Consider the following 19,858-nt stretch of genomic DNA (forward strand, 5'->3'; position numbering starts at 1 on the left):
AATGAAAATGAATGTGAGGTCAATATTTTATTGAAAAAACACTCGGAAGTACAGTAATCGTATGGTAACTGAAGTTTCTTCCACAGATGCTTCGCAGTACCTCCTACAGGTGGCACACTGACAGTCAGGATCTATGGGCTGGAAGTCTTTGGCGAACTGCTTTTGCTTGAGCTGCAGAGATCCCCAGGGAACCAGCGCTGACCCAAATCTCTGCAGGGCACAATAATTAAATCAGTCAGTCAATCAAGTAACATCGCGATGGCCAGACAGTGTAATGACACCATGAGCAAAACAAGGCTACCTGATTATAGGCTGCGATTATATGGAGAGATTTATTCCGATCTAACAGAATACATTGTGTTTATAAATAAATAAATATGAAGCAATTTGGACTGCAATTAAAATGTTTTGCCCATGAATACAAGGTCATGTTGCTTTCTGGCAGTCATATTGCATATTCCATGAAATGATTGGCATCTAATTCTTATTAAGATTATTCTTTTTCTATTTAGTGGAATTCTTCCAGCCCAAACAAAATTCCTCACTGAATGTGCTTGACTGGACCATTCTGCTCAGACCTGTGATTGAGGGTATTTAATTAAATGGGAGGGGAGAGAGTCCATGTAGACACAGCCATAGAGCTGCCTGGACACTTACGGCTGTTCGAGTGGGGAAGACACAGTCAAACATGTCACATCCCAGTGCAACACATACAACAAGATCCACTGCATAGCTGAAACACACACACAAAAAAACCTAATTAGAGACAAAGAAAAAGATGAAAGAACAAAATCAGATCTTTACATCATCTGAAGTTCACTCATTAATGTAAAACATCTTTTTATCTTTGCTCCCTCTGTCAGTATGAAATGGAGAGTTCAAAAAGAACAATTTATTCATCTCCAAAGAAAGATGCCTTTGATTTAATTTTTTTCCTGGCCTGTGATACATTAATATGGACATGACCGATAGCCTTATATTATAAAGCAGTACTGTTACTGTTCTACAGTACAGAACCATTGATGCTAATATCAAGTGGTAAGCATTTGATTTATAGATTCTAAAAGTTCAGCATTTTCTACCAAATTGCTGGGCAATAATGATAAATAATTTAGCGTAAAAATAAGTGAAAGTCTTATAAACCTGGACTCATAAACCTTATATAAAAATCCGGACAAAGTTTCACAATGCCCATCTTAAAAGCAACAGAACAGGGAAGCCGTACCCAACTCCCATCAGGTAGCGGGGCTTCTCACGAGGCAAGTGATCTGTACTGAGAGTAACCATTCTCCAGAAGTCATCCTTTTCCTCCCCTCCGCTCAGTCCACCAATAGCAAAGCCCGGGACATCTCGTTTAATCATTTCTGCACGGTGTTGAAAATAACAAAAGGCACAAAAGCTACAAAGTTACATTTGCCCACCATACCCCCCCATGCCCAGATTTGAGGTAAAGTGGATAAAGTGAAAGTGAAGTGATTGTCACGGTGACACAACGAATGTGTCCTCTGCTTTTAACCATCACCCTTGGCGAGCAGTGACCAGCCATGACAGACGCCTGGGGGGGTCAACGTGTGGGGACGGTACTTTGCTCAGTGGCACCTTGGCAGTTTGGGATTCGAACCTTCAACCTTCTGATTGCGGGGCCGCTTCCTTACCCGCTAGGCCACCACTGCCCACTGAGGTGGCATGGAGGTGCTCATTCAGTTGAACAACGGTGGCATTGATGTTGACGTACCATCTAAACATGCCTTGCGGAGCTCTGCGTTGAGCCCTCCTTGGATAATAGCGAACAGGTTCTGACGTTCAGGATTTTTATTGGCTGCGATGCAGCGGTCCAGCCAGCGAACGGAGCGTTTCATGGCCTCCTCCACTCGTGGTCCCGTCACCGTGCTGCTGACCACATCATCCAACTGCATCATTATGTCCGACCCTGGACACGTGTGTGACATCATTCGTCCCTATTAACATCGCTACATAGTTTCTGAATAAAAAAGGTGTGTTGCCATGGTTACCCAAGCTGTTCTGGATTGCGATGGATTGCTCTGGTGTGAGGAGAGTCTCTCGGCCATCATAGGGGGAACAAAACTTCACTCCTTCTTCCGTTACTTCTGACAGCTCTACAAGAGACACCATTTGAAATCCGCCACTGTCCTGTTTGCCCAAGAGGTGACAGGGAATTTCTCACACAGTAAATAGGTGTCATTAAATATGTACTATAAATCCCAGCCACTGGTTTACATTTCATTCATGATGTGTACCAAACTCACGGTTAAAAGATTTCTTTTCCAGTTCATAAAGCCATGTAAGCCATTCGCCTCTTCTATTAACTCAGGACCCTGCAAAAAAACAATTTGATCAGTTGTACAGCTCCCTCGTCTGCATTATAATGGTTGCATGAAGTCAGCCTTAAAGTATGAAAAGACGACACATTTACCGGTCTCATGCCCAGATGATAGGTGTTGCCTAGGCATATCTGACAGCCGAGATCCTCCAGCTGGTCCACGGTGATCCCCTTCAGCGTACCCTGAGTGCCCACGGGCATGAACACTGGGGTGTTCACCACGCAGTGCGGCAACGCGAGGCTGCAGGCCCGAGCTTTAGTTATCGGACACTCCGCCACGATCTGCAAGGCGAGCGGAGCTACAGACAGAGCCCTCCTGACACACATGTCCAGCTTTGGGTCTTTTATTCCGCTTACATCGACGCGGGCTGTAGCCATGGGCGCAGCCATTTTGAATCGCGGACGAGCGGCCACGTGAACGCGCTGAGCAGCGAACAACATCCGTGTTTTGGCAGGGATTGAGAAGAGCACATGTACACATTTTATTCGTTAAATAAATATTAATGATGAATAGTTGTGTTAAAAATTGAATTGGACGGCATTATTTTTGAAATAACATTGAACGGCATTAATTTTAAAGCTATTTAAACGTGCTAGTTTGTCTAAAGTATATTGTTTAATTGGGCATTAGCGGTTTCGTTTTTTTATTTGTAAGAAATAAATAACGCTTTTATAGTATTCTTTCATTTTCAGTTTTATATTTAGTAGTCAGTGACTGTAAATGGGCGAGGCTTTTAAGTTCGAGTGACATTTTGTTTGACCAATAGCAAAAGAAAAGCCTTTTTAGGTTAAACAATTAAAGTATTGACCAGCCAATAGAAATTCAGAATAAACGGGAAGGCGCCGACACTGTCCAATAGGCATGAAGCAAAGAACTGACAGAAGGCGGGGCTAGAGTCACCGGTGGAGGTCGGATGTCGCCTGACCGGAGGTAGTAAGAAGTTTTGTTTTGTCAGTTTGAACGACTGGTGGCTTCATCTGCGGCGTTTTGACGTCTTGTACGCGCACTGCAAGCCTCTGGCCGCCGCGTTTTAACCCTCGCGAATCTCTTCTCTTTTGGCAGACTGGGGGAGGAAGCAGACAGTGGAAGTGAGTGCACTTCAAAGTAACCCGAGCACCTTGCTAGTCAGCTAGCCCGTTCTGGAGACGATCCGAGCCCGCAGGAGCCATGGGGAACCGGGGGATGGAGGACCTGATCCCCCTCATCAACAAACTTCAGGATGCGTTCAGCTCCATCGGCCAGAGCTGCAACCTGGACCTGCCGCAGATAGCCGTGGTCGGCGGCCAGAGCGCGGGGAAGAGCTCCGTTTTGGAGAACTTCGTCGGCAGGTCGGTGGTGTTTTGTTCACGGACGAAGCCGTTTTAAATTTCCATGAGCTCAGTCCCCGCGCCTCTTCCGGATTTCGCGTGATTTCATGCTTCCTTCGCATTCCCTGGATTTGGTGTTATGCTAGAACGCCAGTTACGCACTTGACGTAAGCAGGTGCCAGTGAAAACGAAAGCGGAGGCTGCGCCCGTGCGCTACGCAGAATGCGTGGTGACGTCAGATACAACATGATCAATACAGCCATCGGGCGGAAAAGCTCGCCCAGTGTCCAGTGTTTCTGATGTGGCAATGGGCTGTGTCAGATGTATGTTTATGACAAATTATCACCCCCATCTGTGACTGTAGTTCACTGTTAGGCACGCGGAACAAAGTTTTCTTTTGTGTGTGAAAAGCAATTCTACACGACACTCTGTTTTTGTCGTTCTCTCGCGTGTTAAACCTGCGCCGTGCCTGGTTTTATCAGGCCGGGCGATTGTGTAAATGCTGGTGTTTGTCCGGGTGATCGGCACACAGGTAAAGCCCAGCTGTGTGATGCACGGTCTATTTATAACTCCCAACCACACCCTGACAACCAAATCACCTGCGCCGTTCTTCTGGTGTCCAAGGAAACCCGAAGGATTTGGGAGGAATTTGAGGCACATTCTATGGATGGGACGATATATATGTCGGCACTGTTCTGCTGGTGACCCGTGTTCCAGGGCCGTCTAATGCAAACGTGTCAGACATTGAAATATGGCGGTTTAGGTGTGGCCAGCACCATAGTAAAATCACAGAGTGCCGATTGTCACCAGTCCCCCGACTAACCTGTCGAGTGTAAGATTGCAGGGATGTACAGTTGCAGACGTCTCTCGCCAAACAGGTTTTCCCTTTTGGACAACACATTTCTCCGTAAAAGCTCTTCTGCACCTGAGTTTTTGCTTATGTTACGTGCACACATGGTTGTGGTGGCAGTTGCCAAGTGGGTCCCACACTCGCCTGTGAACCCAAAGACCACAAAGTCACAGATTCCAACCCCACTTTACTACTATTTGGTCCCTGAGCTAGACAATTGACCCAGAGTGTCTCCGGGGGGGGGGACTGTCCCTATAATTGTAAGTCGCTGTGGATGAGGGCGTCTGATAAATCTAAATTATTGAAGCCACGAAGAGCCCGTGACGTCACAGTTAGATTGGCTGGCTGTCCCCTGAAAAGATCGTGCAGAGCACCAAGTGCAAAGTGGAGTCAAAACAATGTGGTCAAAAGTTCATGTGCCGCATTGTCGGAGGTTCTGGTTCCTCTTTTGCACACCGAAGTGACCAGGAAGTGAAACACACTTTCTTTTTTTGAATGTTTTACATTTACATTTTACGGCATTTATCAGACGCCCTTATCCAGAGCGACTTACAATCAGTAGTTACGGGGACGGTGCCCCCCTGGAGCAACTTAGGCAACTTAAGTGTCTTGCTCAGGGACACAATGGTAGCAAGCGGGATTTGAACCTGGGTCTTCTGGTTCATAGGCGAGTGTGTTACCCACTAGGCTACTAGCCCCCCTGCATGTGTTTTGTCTAATGTCCTGTAGGTGCGGTGTTAATCTGTATGGATAATATGGCGTTGTTAGTCATGTAGCTTGGTTGTGTCCTTGCCAACACACACATACACACACACACACACACACACACACACACACACACAGACCATTAACCTTCACTCAGAGTCAAAGCAGAGGTGGGACCGCTCTCAGAGATCACTTCGGACAAGCAGGAATATCTGGTTATTCAGGACCTCTCTGCGGCACACGCCCACGTTCTGTTTGTTTCTTAGATTCTTTATAGCTGTGTAACAAAGGCCATTGATTGCGGGTTAAAGATTTACCAGAGTAAATTTTCATGCTGTCCAGAAATCAGTTGGGTGATGTAATGTCGGCCAGCGCTGGTGACACGTGCTTTGTGGCGCCGCTCTAATTGTGTTCACGTGGCATTTGACTCCCTGGAATACTATGGGGCGAGCTTGTCCTCGAGAGTCTAATGGGCTGAACGAGTCACTCGGCTGTGGGACGCACTATCTGGGCGTGCTCGCTCATGTTCAGCAGGGGGCGAGGGAAGTTGAAGCCACGCCCTCCTCGGTCCTGAGCGTTGATTACTAATCTCTGTTCACACTTGAGGAAATACACGGTGGCGAGCATGAATGCGGGCTTCACCCGGTCATTCGGACGTCTCTGGATTCTGCTGGAGTCATTTTGCCTCTATACGACGAATTAAGCGAAGTCAAGCAAATATACATATATATGAATTAAAAGAATTAAAACATGCATACCTTTTGTTGATAATTATTGAAACATGATTCATTTTAAAGGGTTATTCAAATTTAAGCAAAGGAAAAAGTTAAAAGTTCACTGCGCCTAATTATAATTATATTATTTTTTATTTTTTTTAACTTGGTTACCAAAATTTAAATTATGACATGGATACCAGACACATGCAGCAGCTTGTTGATTTGTGTACCCATTTTGAATAAAACTGTTGAAATTAATTTCTAGAGATTCATCCCTCGTGAGGTACGTTGATTTGTAATAATGAGTACATTTGGTATGTTAAGCAGATTGGGGAAACTATGTGGTCGGACAACTTCGTCAATGATGTCACCGTCTCGGGGCAATGTGTCATATCTTGTTTAGCAGTCTGGTTGTGGCGTGTCTCTTATCTGATTCGCTGTGCCAACTGGAGGGGCGGAGTGTGGATTTATCTTGGGCTTTTTGCTTGTGTCCAGTCCTGCTTCTCATTTTGTGCCATCAACTTTTGAGGAATGTGAGGCAATATAACTCGAGTGGAACACAAAATTTGTTTGCGGAACGTGCAGAGCTGAGTATTGTTGTACAGCGACCAGTCACACAAAAGCGATCAGCTTCAAAAAAATTTAATCAAAATGGAAAAAGTGCATCTGTCAAGCTGCAGGTTGATGTGGATGTTGCAGTGTGTATCGACACTCAGCTCCTATCGCTCACAAGACGCCGCTGGTGATATTTAGAGCTGTGTGTGTGTGTGTGTGTGTGTGTGTGTGTGTGTGTGTGTGTGTGTGTGTGTGTGTGATGGAGAGTCTGCTGCCCTTTGCATACATAATACATGATACGATACACAATATGCTCTGCCTCCTCTATCATTTACAGCACATTAATAATGGACAGCAGCCCACCTGTCCTAGCCTCTGAACGTGTGTGTGTGTGACTGTGCTTTTGGAGTCAGTTGTAGCGTAGGAAGCCACAGAAAGTGTGTCCATAGTGAGGGATGTGTGAATTCATGGCAAAGAGAGAAGCTGAAGCAAAAAAAAAAAAAAAGTGATTATTTTGGGAAGTCACTGTTATTCAAAATGACCTTTGCAACATCCTGTATTTATTGAACTTCAACAATTAAAATTTTTCAATTTTGTGACACATGGCAAAGTAAAGGGAGGGGCATCACTGCAAAACGAAACAGTGCAAAGAACAAATTGTTTTCTTGGAAGCATTCTTATCATTTTTTTTTTTTTTTTTGCTACAAGCTTATTAACACTTTACACTAATTCTATTTAAAAACCTGTCTGGTTCTGTTTTAACTATGTCTGTCTCTTGTTCCTCTAATTATTATACTGTATATTGCAACTCTCAATATGCAGCCCAGTAATCAAGAAGGTACCATTAATGCGCTCCCATAAACATTTTTCATATCTACCAAGTCTGTCTCACTCACCCAAGTCTTGGGGTCACGGTGATTCTGAGGTTCCGTTGCAGCACGAGTATCCTCCAATCGGACGCTCGGCACCGCACGCCCCTCGGGCCTTGAGCCGGCTGCAGTATGTGGAGCAGATGATCTAACTCAATCTGGGTTACATTCGTGAGTGCGTGTGGAGACCCTGATTACCACCAGATGTTGGCTAGAGGGTGGTGGCATGCTGGGCCGGCGGGGCCGGGCTCCGTTGCGTTGGATCGGATCAGGTCTGCTGGCGGTTGTCTGATCCGCTCGCCTGGTCTGTTTTAAAAAGGTTTTTGCGGCGCTGTAATAGACGCAGCGTTTGGGGAGTTCACCAGGGGAGTAGGTCTTCAGGATTTGCAGAAATAAACAGACCTGAATGAGGAAGGGCTGCTTGCTGGTAAACCTCCCACTCGGCCCTATTTATTTGAGCGTCTTTATATGTGAACTTTTGAAAAGGAAGAAACCAATGCGGATGATCGGTTTGAACACAACTTCCCTTTCCTCCTCTGTGTCTGCTTTATAAATACCCCTTGTATGGGGGACATTGCATACAGGATTTACCAAACCAAACACCGATAGATCAACACTTTATTTCAAGTGTTCTGATTGGTGAACAAGTGATATGACATTTGCAAACTCTCCCAGCGATTAATACAACACACAAAGAAATAAAAAAATATCAATAATTTGTCAGCCTAGTGAAATAAAGAGGGCAGAAACAGTGCGACAACTGACAATAATGCCAGTTTAATACCAGGTATTTGTAGGATGTGAGTGATTATATAGAATTTTTCATTAAAACTTTGTATAGAGTTTACTTTAAAAATAGTCAGAAAATGTTAAAATAACACTATGCTTGTTCATATTTTATCATGAAGGATTCCAGGATTCCAACATTTTATTTTGTGATTTTAATAACTTTTTTTTGCCCCTGGTCATTTCCATGCATGCTGTCAGTACCCAATCGGTACCATTGATGTGGCAATGGGCTGTACCCAATTGGTTCTGTGCTACGGTGGTACGGATTGGGCAAAGACACATGCACTGGAAGTGCGCAGCGACCGACGGATTACTTTATTTTATTTATTGGGTCTGCAGTATTTTTAACATCTTTAAACTCTACATATAACTCTACTCTACATGCTGCGAGTAGGCGTGGTAACACGTAGGTGATGCGACCATCATCTTCAAGGGGAGCATAATCACGTTCTCTCCCAATGGCCAAATTTATATTGCATATCGTTTATACCACGCAGCCATAATGGAAAGGGTAGGACCACGTTTCTTGTTTGTAATTGGACTGTCCCCATGTCACTCACGTCAATGATTCCTGTCGTCATTTCCTGCTTGTCCTTTTGACTTTCCTTGCACGAATGTTAGCGGAAATATTCAGGAATTAATTAGTATATGTATTGTCGGCGTAAGGGTGTCATGGTGTAGTGCCATGTTGGTCGTCCAATGTGTCCCCGAGACCTGTGTGTTCTGTGTGTTCCGGTACTAGCTGTACTAGTACTCTGTACTAGTTCTTTATGGGCTTGTGATTTTCCCCGCCACACACGACAGCGGATCAGCAACCCCACCGCGTAGATCTGGTTCTGCAAGTATCGCGTAAGATTTGAAGGTAAAGGTAGCCAGCGAGAGTGTTTGAGTGCCAGTGTAGAACAGGGTTATGTAGGGATAGTTGTTTGTTTTAGCACCGCTCTTGATCCTCGCTGCAGTGGTTTGTCCACAGTTGTGTATAGTGTAAATATCACTTTTCACGAAATAGATGTCACCTGTTTTACTCCCATCATCCCACTGCACAACACCACAACGGCCAAAAACTCAATCAAACATTCGAGCAAAGAAAGTCAAAGGACCAACAGGAATCTTTGTCGTGAGTGACATGGGTACTGTATATACAGTACAGGTGTCAACTGTAGGGCCAGTCAAAGCCCATTGAGACATACTGTATGTGATTTTGGGCTATATAAGAAATAAATGTTGTTGTTGTACAGGCCAAAAATTTGGACACACCTTCTCATTCAATGTGTCTTTATTTTCATGACCATTTACGTTGGTAGATTCTCACTGAAGGCATCAAAACTATGAATGAACACAAAAAGAAATAAAAAGAGACAAACAGGGGTTTGTCGAACGGTGGGCAGATCATGACCTGATGCAAAAGAGAAAGCAGGGATTGGCCAATATGCTGATTCGATGTGGTGACCTGCAGCATTATGAGTGCGGTTTTGTAAGCTGCATTAATGTGTGTGTGTGTGTGTGTGCGTGTGTGTGTGTTGGTTTGGGTAGCATTTGGTATGAGTTTGAATGGGAAAAGTACTGCAGCAACCAAAGAGACCCTCATTATGGCTGCTGAAAGCTGCTGAAAGGAGGCAAGGAGGGATACGTGTTCCAGCGCTGCGGGTGATGGGTGTGACCAGGCCTACAGGGATGTCTGAAAGAGGAAACTCTGTGTCTTTGTAGCACACACAGACACACCTCCCTTTTCTTGTGAAAGGTCCAAACAATGCAGTCATGTTTTCATTTCTTTTTGTTCACCCCTTTTAGGGATTTTCTTCCCCGGGGGTCTGGCATTGTCACCCGCAGGCCTCTCATTCTACAACTGGTGCACAATAAAGCAGGTGAGTGGATGGCTGAGCGAGGGAGTGAATGAATGAATCCTGTTGATTTGATACAGACGGTTGCAGAACGGAGTGTGTGTGTGTCACTGTAGATAAGTGTGTATGATAACCGCTGCGGCCTTGATTTGTGTGTGGTGTAGAGTATGCAGAGTTCCTGCACTGTAAAGGGAAGAAGTTTGTGGACTTTGATGAGGTGCGGATGGAGATTGAGGCGGAGACGGACAGGATCACAGGCTCCAACAAAGGCATCTCGCCCATCCCCATTAACCTGAGAGTCTACTCTCCACACGGTAAAACCTCACACACACACACACACACACACACACACACACACAAACAAACAAGCTAATTCACTTACTGACATGCGCTCACACACCCAGGAGAGTATTCTCAGAGTGGCTTGCTACATGTTTTCCAAGCATCTGTTTTCACGGGTCAGATTTTATTAACCCTGCTTTTAACGCACATTGATAAAACACCAACTTCGGCTCATAGGCGTGTGCACATGCATATTGTCAGTGATCACAGTGTTATTATGAACACCTCTCTCTGTCTCTCTTACTCTCGCTTGCTCAGTATTGAATCTGACTCTTATCGACCTGCCGGGAATGACAAAGGTTGCCGTGGGTGACCAGCCGGTTGACATCGAGCACCAGATCAGGGACATGTTGCTGCAGTTCATCACTAAAGAGAGCTGTCTGATCCTGGCAGTGACTCCAGCCAACACTGACCTTGCCAACTCTGATGCGCTCAAAATCGCCAAAGAGGTGGACCCCCAGGGTAGGGCGGCCTGATTGGACTGGAAGGAAGCATGATCAAGCAAAACTTGTTTGTGTAGTATATACTTAAAATCAAATCGATTGCCTTTGAATCAGAAATGTAGCATACTGGTGTGTGTGTGTGTGTGTGTGTATATATGTAAGCATTTATATTTTAATGCAAGGCCTCTAACATCCAGAAAAATATTGCTAATCTGAAATAAATATTTTTTTTTTTTTTTTAACATGCTTATTATTGGCGACCTAAAACTAATACAAATTTGGGCTGAAGGATTAAGTGGACGATCTGTTGCATTGCTCTGTAGGACTGCGCACCATTGGTGTGATTACTAAACTGGATCTAATGGATGAAGGCACAGATGCCAGAGACATCCTGGAGAACAAGCTGCTGCCACTGCGGAGAGGTGAGGGCACACACTAACACACTCACACACTCTGCCTCACACGTTAATCAAGGCAAGCTGTCAATGTGTACGAAACATATGTCAGGGTTCCTACGGTCATTAAAAGCCTGGAAAAGTCCCGAAATGTGAAAAGACTATCTGTGCTGGAATCTCAAGTTCAGGCCTGTGTGAACATGGAGGATGAAACACTGCTGTTTAAGTTAAGCTTTTCAGCGTTGTCATAAGTTGAGTAATTGTCTGTAAAATGTGACTTTATGTGATTTTATTTTTTATTTTTTCCACATTTGCGCAGAAAGTTCACAGACCATATGGTCATGAAAATTGGCCTTAGTGTGATTGAAAAGTCATGCAAATGTGTAAGAACCCTGATATGTGTGTTCTACTCAGGATACATTGGGGTTGTGAACCGCAGTCAGAAGGACATTGACGGTAGGAAAGACATCCGTGCAGCGCTGGCCGCTGAGAGGAAGTTCTTCCTTTCCCATCCCTCATACAGACACCTGGCCGACCGCATGGGCACACCACATCTGCAGAAGACCCTCAACCAAGTGGGTTTCTTCCAAATCACTGATAACATCTCTTTATTTCAGTTTAGCAGTAATAGTGATAATTATTATTATTATTTTTTCGTTCAGGTCATTTACTGTCGTCAGTTATTTTCTCGAATTTCATGGACCATTTCCTAATGTCTTTTGTCAGGATTTTAGCAGGTTTTTGATGGCAAGAAAAAACGGTCTGTGTTCAGTACGCACCCAGCTGACACCGCAAACGTCAGAAAAGACCTGGTTCAGACATCCATAGGCCTTACTGTATCAAAACAGTTTGGGTTTCATTTTATTTTTTTTCTGTTTTCATCCATGCAGCAACTGACAAATCACATCCGAGACACGTTGCCAGGTCTACGCAGCAAGCTTCAGTCTCAGCTGCTCTCTCTGGAGAAGGAGGTGGAGGAGTATAAGAACTTCCGTCCTGACGACCCAACCCGAAAAACCAAGGCGCTTTTGCAGTGAGTAGGCCGCTGGAAGGCCGATCCGGTTGGTGGGAATCCATGTCTTGAGCAGAGCTCTTCTATACTCCTTTTATAGGATGGTGCAGCAGTTTGGGGTGGATTTTGAGAAGCGGATTGAGGGATCGGGGGACCAGGTGGACACCAAGGAACTGTCTGGTGGAGCCAAGATCAACCGCATCTTCCACGAGCGCTTTCCGTTTGAGCTTGTCAAGGTGCAACCCCTACCTCAACCCACAGTGTGGCAGAAACGGGTTGTAGCGCATCATTCGTAACTTTGGAGCATCCTTTTCTTCAGATTGTGTTTGATGAGAAGGAGCTGAGAAAGGAGATCAGTCACGCCATCAAGAATGTCCACGGTGTCAGGCAGGTGGCGTCGCAGACGGCATACATTATTCACAATCGCTGTTTCTCACCCTAACCCCACAGTCCTCTCTGCTTAGCCTCCATGTTCTCCTGTTCCTCCATCATTTGTGTACTGATAAGAAGCATGATTTGGTTCTATAAAAATGTCTTCCAAATGTCCAAACTACTGTTTTCCCATAATGCAGTGTGCACCCTTGATATGTTGTACCAAATGTTTAAATCTTTCTATTCTGTCTGTCTTTCCGTTTCTTTTCTTTCTTCACCCCAACCATGCACCTCTTACCCACATATATTTCACAAATTCATTTAAATGATTTTTTTCCTCGTCTCACCCACCACTTTCTGTCACCCCCATGTCTGGCTTTTGCTTTGGCCCTGTCTGTCTGTCTGTCTGTCTCCCTTTGCATTCTCAGAACGGGGCTGTTCACTCCTGACCTGGCGTTTGAGGCCATCGTGAAAAAGCAGATTGTTAAGCTGAAAGAGCCCTGTATCAAATGTATCGATCTGGTCATTCAGGAGCTCATCAACACTGTCAGGGATTGCACCAACAAGGTACAGCGGGGCGGTGCCAAGCCCACCTTACCCCTCCCCGACCACAAGGGGGGCCGCAGGCTGGGAGACAGAGTCCCACTGGCCTCACACTGACCCAAGGGACGGAGGTTTAGGTGTTAGGTTGGATTAGACTGTAAAGTGGGATGAGGGGTTTAGTAAAGTTGGGCGGCAGTGTGACCCTCCCGGCTACTGGTCGCCCCTGTGTGCGGGGCGCTGCCATTGTGTATTTTTGGGGTGTCGTGCCTGTCGGGTGAAGGTATTCTTACCCGAGCGTTGTTGGTGTTGTGCGGACAAGCCGCCGGGGAAGCGGCACCCTCCCTTTCCTTCCAAATTCCGCGTCACACTTTGTGTTTATGCTCAGGCAGCGGATCAAACAAGCCGCTGACCAGGCGGGAGGGTGCGCTAACCCCCGACTTGTCCTTTTTGTGCTCTTCTGTGTTACTGGAAGTAGAGAAGACGAGATTAACCAACTAAACAAAGTTTCTTCCTCTTTTTTTTTTTTTCTGTTCTCTTTCTTCCTGTCCCTTTTTATATTTCTGTCTGTCTTCTCTTACCCTCAACTGACCCCTGGAACAATGATTTAAAAAACAAATGAAATAAAATGAAATGCATAAAACCTCAGAACGGGGCTATTCACCCCTGACCTGGCCTTCGAGGCCATTGTGAAAAAGCAGATCTGCAAACTGAAAGAGCCCAGTCTGAAATGCGTGGATCTGGTGGTGTCCGAGCTCACCACGCTCATCCAGAAGTGCACCGACAAGGTAACCCCGGAGCGGAGACGGGGGAGAGCGATCACGCCTCTCTGCCCATCTATACATATCGCCCCCATACCCGCTTCCCAATCAGCACCAGACCCCAAGCAGACCACGCTCATCTGGCAGATCCATGTGATGCCAGCCAACCCCACATTTCCGTGTCACCTGGTCCCGCTGCTTCAGCCGCTTGAGTTCCGCCAATCAATCATTGAAAATTGCTCCACAGTTAATGATTGCCGGCGATGGCCTGCCATCTCCGCTCCCATCTGGTTCCCAGCACTTCTTCATTTCTTCATTTATTCATGTTTTCTCCTCCCCTCCGCACCCCTCCTCTCCCGCCTCCTCCTACGAGCCGCTCTGCCGGGTCCCGGCGATGAACGCCGTTATCACGGCCCACTCCTGCAGGCTGACATTTTCATGTCTGTTTAGACGCTTTTGAAATGTTGAAAAGAGGAGGGGGGGGGTTAAATCTCCTCAGCCTCTATTGCGCCTGGGAGCTTGTTGCCATAGCAACGGGAAACCTACGCCACCCAGTGGAGAGAGGGTGCACTTTTCCTCTGCTTTTCTAACAGACTATTTCTGGATTACTTTTCTTTCACTCCACTTCTCCACTTTTATTTTCTCAACCAATTTCTCACAGAATAGTAAATGGCGAAAATTACGTTTCTGGCACCACGGTCAGCTCAGAACGACATTATCCCTGATTTCATTTAAAGGCTTCAGTTGCCATATTTTTCCTTGTCGGAATTATTTCATTTGTTTGGGACAAATGTCATTCTCAGCTGACACTGAATTTCTCATTGCTTCATACAGCGCAGCTGTTTTGAGCTGTGTGTGTGTGTGTGTGTGTGTGTGTGTAGATAGCTGCTTGCAGATAGCGTGTGTGTGTTTGTATGCTGGTATGAACTCGTGTCAGTGTGTGCCGTGCTGCAGTTCTGTGTTGTTTGGCTCTGTAGCTCAACTCCTACCCCAGACTGAGAGAGGAGACGGAGCGGATAGTCAGCACCTACGTCAGAGAGAGGGAGGGCAAGACCAAGGACCAGGTCAGATACTGGCAAATAATCAGCCGCTTTGCCAAAATGTTGCATATTAATAGTTTTTTTTTATTTTATTTTATTTCCTGTAAACACAGATACTGCTTCTGATTGACATTGAGCTGTCGTACATCAACACCAATCATGAAGACTTTATCGGCTTTGCTAAGTACGGTCCATTCTCCGTCAGTTCTCTTGCCTTAAACACATATTCTAATAAGCCTGCTGTTGTGTGATGTGTTTGTATGCAGCGGTCATGGTGCTCTGTGTGTGTAAAGGTCATGCAACCTGCACAGGCCTTGCTCAACTTGAAGTTTAGGGCTAGAACCCTGCCAGTGACCAGTGGTCAGAAGCCACATCCTGCCTGTCTAATCTGAGATGTGTGTACACTGCAGGCCAGACGTTTGGGCTCAACCTTGCTTTTTTTCCTACATTTATACTACGTTACACATTTTTTGCCTTTTTTATATAAAATAAACTGAACAGGACATATCAGTTGTCTATCGTGTACATGCTTGATAAGCTGCTGGTAGAGTATATGGTACATTTACACTTCAACCGGCAAGAGATTCATGATTCAAAGGAGGTTTATTAACTTAAGTTAATAACTATAAAGACTATTAACATCATATAAGATGCTCAAAGTTGCTTTTCATTGTGTTATGGACTTGTTCAAGGATCTAGGATATTTCAAATTAATGAAATGAAATTCTTAAAGAACTGTGTATAGTATTTGATTTTATTTTATTTTTATTCTAATGGTGCCTCTAAACTTTTGGCCTGTACTGCTGGTCTCAGTTGGTCTCTGTAGAATGAAGTTTAATTGACTGGTTTGAACTGTGGTACAAACCCCACCTACTTTCATTGTGTCCCTAAGCAAGACACTTAGTCCTGAGTGTCTCCAGGGGGGGACTGTCCATGTAACAACTGACTGTAAGTCACTCTGGATAAGGGCGTCTGCTTAATGCAATAACTAAAATGCAAACGAACTGACAGCATGTGGTGGGTGTGTGCTGCCCCCCAGTGGTTAGGTGCAGGTAACTGCATACACGCCATGTAGAAATAGTAAGTGCCTGAGGCGGTGTTGACATGGTGTGGTTAGTCCCGTAACCTGCCTTCTTTGTGTGGGGAATGCGCACGTTAAAGTGTCCACGTGGGCCTCCGTGATAACGTCTCTCGTGACTGCACTTTCAGTATTGACTTCCGAAGGCTTGACGACGGTGTGTCCCCAGGGTGTGCCAACAGCAGGTGCGTGGGCATGCCCGCACCTCAACAGCTGGATTAGCAACAGTGGGTTCTGCAGGTGGAGTTCAGTACCATCGGCACCCTTCTTTCCCCGTAAAGTGTTCAGAGGATATGCTCACATGTGACCAACCTTTATTAAGCTAGTCATGAAGGATGAATTACACATTTTTTCTCATTTACGCTTTATCACACACTTTCTTTGTCAATCACTCACTTTATTCTCTTTATTTTTGTCTCTAACTTCAATAGCGCTCAGCAGAGGAACATCCATGCAAATAAGAAGAGGCCAATGCCAAACCAGGTACAGGCTTTCTTAAATCTTCTTAAATCCAATCATTTATAAATTATTCAACTCCACCCACCATGAGCATGACCTGACATTTCATTTGCCTTCCAACCCCCAAACATGCCCATACCTATACCCTACCCCACCTCAAATCGCCATCACCTTCCTGATGTCACCCACCTGAAAACTGGGTTTCAGTTGTTTATTGTGTAGATCTTGTCAAAAATTACTTTTCAAAATGCTTCTTGGTATTGGTAATATTTTTGTGTTGCATATGCAGTGTATGAATTTCCATTTTGGCAATGGAAATAACTGTTGGAAATAAGATGCTGTACGTCATTATAAAGAGGAAAGGGAGTTTGTATTCTAAAACAATGATGATTCTTTAACGTATCATGACATCTCTACAATTGAGAGTGCAACACCAAAATGCCAGACATCTTATTGGTTTGGTTCTGTGGAGACCCATGTTTGCTACATATGGAGGTCAGACACTTTGTGAGGTGTACAGGGTGTGCCATTTATATGGATATACCTTAATAAAATGGGAGTGGTTGGTGACATTGAACACATTTTATAAGTGGTCAGAAACTTGTAAATAACCTATGAAAGAATAAACAATTTTTTCTTGTGAAATTACCAATACATTTGATGTGTCACATGACCCTCTTCCTATTGAAAAAACAAAAGTTGGATCCAAGATGGCCGACTTCAAAATTGCAACTATGGTCACCACCCATCTTGAAAAGTTTGCCCCCCCTCACATATACTAATGTGCTACAAACAGGATGTTAATATCACCAACCATTCCCATTTTATTAAGGTGTATCCATATGAATGGCCCACCCTGTATAATAGACCCTCCCCCTCCACACATCCCCACATCTAAGAATTGCTTGGTACTTCTTGGGGGTGAAATAACTTATTCTTAGGAGTTTGAATCATTATTTTGAGAAAGTATCACATTTTTCAGATGAGAAAGTGACAGGACTCATCACATTGGCACAGTGATTGTCCATACGAATACCAAAAAAATGGTCTCTCTTTCTGGTCAGTGCATATGTTTAGCTGTGTATTTTTTTGCCCCACATTACATCTCATGAAGGGTCAGTCTACAGCCTGGCCCAGACTGATTGGTTCATATAATGATTATGAGAGACAGAGGAGTTTGTCCGCTAGGAGCCGTGGTCTGAGCGAAGGGGAAGTAGCGTCTTCCTCCTCTTTCTCCTCCTCTCCCTCTGTTAAACTTTCAGTAACTTTAATGCCTGTTTTTTTACGGTTTTTTTTGCACGTGGTAGAAAGCATGATTCTGCACTGTGAAAATATTTGTAATCGTTAGTTTGTTCTAACGACCTCAAACCTGCTGTTAAGATCTTGCATGGATCCAGATGACATTTAATGAAGAAGCCACTTTTCTATTCAGCTGATTTTGTGATACTTGAAGATAATCTTATTGCATGTAACTATATCTGTTCCTCTCTCTCCCTCCCTATCTTTCTATTGCTGTCTTCATTCACTCACTCTGTCCTCCTCCTTTTCATCCATCATTTCTCCTATTTTACCCTCTTTTCATTCCCCCATCTCTCTTTTCAAACTTTTCTGACACTTTTCTGCCCTAACTTTCCCATTACTGCAGGGTGAGATACTGGTAAGTACCCTACAAGTACCCCACTCAGCACTCAGTTAGGGCAAACAGTGACCCTCCAGCACAGAGATCCCAGGCTGTAGCAGAGCATCAGAGTCCTGGACAGAATGGTCCGTATGGTGAGGGTGGTGCTGTGGAGTCACCCAGCCCCAGACTGCAAAAAACGTGGGGGGATGTTCACAAGCTCTTTCTCTGTCCCACAGCTAGGTGGCCTCATAGAAGCAGAGGTCGAAAAGGTACTGTCCCACATTACTAAACTCTGGAAAATGGGACCGATCACTATCGTCACAGTACCCAGCTGTTACCAGTAATCTGTAACAGTGTCCCAAACATCACACTTTTTTTTTTTTTTTTTTTTTGCCAGTAATTGGCTATAATTTAATTAATTTAGAATGTAGGTGCTATGTTACTAACCATCAGTATATACACAGTCATACATAAAAACATTAAAATAATTATTGTTTTAATTGTAGTTATAGCTGTAACTGTACTTTGTGTAAATGCTGAGGCCTTGGTTCTCATGTTGGAGGATTGGTCCCTGCTGCCCTGAGCTGCTGTGGGGAGAAAAGTTCTGATGAATTCAATCAGGGGATGGAACCAAACAGTCAAAACCAATGTTCTGTGTGTATGTCAGTCTGTCTGTCTGCAATGGGCTGTGGAAATGTTGCATATGGTCTTGATCTCTCTGTTTCAAATAAGTACAAGTGACCCTTTACAGTCACTTGCATCAGGAGAAAAGAAAAACCCAAAACTCATTTGCGACATTAAAACAGCCCAAATGTGTGTTAGATCAGATCTACACTCTCCCCTGAACTAACCTTGCTAACGCTCGAAATAACAAAATCTAACCCAACATAATGAAATTTCATTTCATTAATAATAAACCCCAACCCTTCCTCTTGGATCTGTGTGTGACGTGCTGTGAATGTCCACATGAACTGAGCTCAGCCAATCACTAATGCTGAATAAATGACGTGGCAGTATTTCTGTTGGGCGTTCCCACTAATCTCAGGAATCACTTTTATTATTTCACACCCTGATTCACATGACAATTATGAGGGATATTTAAGGCTCACTCTGATGTGTGAAGGAACCATGGATGCAACCGACACCTTCTTAACATGTTGCAGGTACTTTGAGAACACACTTGGGCTTGTGTGTTTTTTTTTTTTTTTATTAGTTTACACCAGTTAGCTGCAGCTAGAACAATGTCTTTAGAGTCTCCTTTCTTTCTCCCTCGCCCAGTTCACTGACTGATTTTATGCCCTTTGATGAAGGGTTCCATGCTCTGGTCTGGGTTTTTCTGGGGGGCGGTTACGAGGCAGTTCTTCACCAAGGCAAACTATAAATTTTAGCCTTTTGCCTTTTTTTTGTCTCGTTGCTGTTTCTTTTGGCCATCCTGCACTAATGAATCCTTCCAGAGGCTTTACTATAGAGGGAAAATTGGAAAAGGACAGCGGCGGGCCGCTTAACAGCGCATGTGGTGTCCTGGTAGCACCAATCAGCATGTCCTTTCAGCAAATTCCTTGTCTTTTAACCCACATTAAATGTTTTTTGTGATCCTTTCCACTGTCTCTTCTGTTTATTGTAGGAAATGTTTGCTTTTCAGTAACATCCTGAACTACTAACCCAGCACTGGTTTTACTGACATAGTCTCGTTTCAACTGACCAACTCACCCTAGCATACCACGGCTGACCTTTAACCCCTAACCCGCATGAGCCTTTGGGTACAGATGGCAACTGCGAGGGCCCATCCCACTACTCTGTGTGAGAGTAATGGGAGGGGAG

General features: G+C 44.6%; 2 protein-coding genes and 1 long non-coding RNA gene across 9 annotated transcripts in view; 1 reads left to right on the plus strand and 2 right to left on the minus strand.

Moving 5' to 3' along the window:
* Positions 1–5,072, minus strand: part of kcnt2b (potassium sodium-activated channel subfamily T member 2b) — a 61,804-nt gene extending 56,732 nt beyond the window's left edge. For 2 of the 3 annotated variants that reach the window (XM_028986237.1, XM_028986233.1), the window contains exon 1: positions 101–210. Coding sequence is in view for 1 of the 3 variants with exons in the window: in XM_028986238.1 (XP_028842071.1) it covers positions 101–210; positions 658–733; positions 1,226–1,364; positions 1,736–1,930; positions 2,013–2,151; positions 2,268–2,336; positions 2,435–2,782 (1,076 nt within the window). In the remaining 2 variants the exon portion in view is untranslated. Of the gene's footprint in view, positions 1–100; positions 211–657; positions 734–1,225; positions 1,365–1,735; positions 1,931–2,012; positions 2,152–2,267; positions 2,337–2,434 lie in introns of those variants that run through there. The other variant, XM_028986238.1, reaches the window with a different exon arrangement.
* dnm2a (dynamin 2a) overlaps positions 3,225–19,858 on the plus strand; it is a 28,076-nt gene continuing 11,442 nt past the window's right edge. For 2 of the 5 annotated variants that reach the window (XM_028986245.1, XM_028986241.1), the window contains exons 1-15: positions 3,225–3,272; positions 3,405–3,670; positions 9,925–9,998; positions 10,139–10,288; positions 10,575–10,778; positions 11,083–11,181; positions 11,569–11,729; positions 12,045–12,187; positions 12,267–12,402; positions 12,486–12,553; positions 12,967–13,105; positions 14,817–14,903; positions 14,993–15,063; positions 16,389–16,440; positions 18,062–18,073. In XM_028986245.1, the coding sequence (XP_028842078.1) occupies positions 3,510–3,670; positions 9,925–9,998; positions 10,139–10,288; positions 10,575–10,778; positions 11,083–11,181; positions 11,569–11,729; positions 12,045–12,187; positions 12,267–12,402; positions 12,486–12,553; positions 12,967–13,105; positions 14,817–14,903; positions 14,993–15,063; positions 16,389–16,440; positions 18,062–18,073 (1,557 nt within the window). In that variant the 5' untranslated portion in view covers positions 3,225–3,272; positions 3,405–3,509. Of the gene's footprint in view, positions 3,273–3,404; positions 3,671–9,924; positions 9,999–10,138; positions 10,289–10,574; positions 10,779–11,082; positions 11,182–11,568; positions 11,730–12,044; positions 12,188–12,266; positions 12,403–12,485; positions 12,554–12,966; positions 13,106–13,727; positions 13,867–14,816; positions 14,904–14,992; positions 15,064–16,388; positions 16,441–18,061; positions 18,074–19,858 lie in introns of all 5 variants that reach the window. The other 3 variants (XM_028986242.1, XM_028986243.1, XM_028986244.1) reach the window with 3 other exon arrangements.
* On the minus strand, positions 6,547–7,703 carry LOC114794001 (uncharacterized). The gene is made up of 2 exons (XR_003750289.1): positions 7,372–7,703; positions 6,547–6,958 (listed from the first exon to the last, which is right to left on the minus strand). It is a non-coding gene; the product is annotated as an uncharacterized LOC114794001 (long non-coding RNA).

Source organism: Denticeps clupeoides, chromosome 7 (assembly GCF_900700375.1).
Source record: "Denticeps clupeoides chromosome 7, fDenClu1.1, whole genome shotgun sequence".
Lineage (NCBI taxonomy): Eukaryota > Metazoa > Chordata > Actinopteri > Clupeiformes > Denticipitidae > Denticeps > Denticeps clupeoides.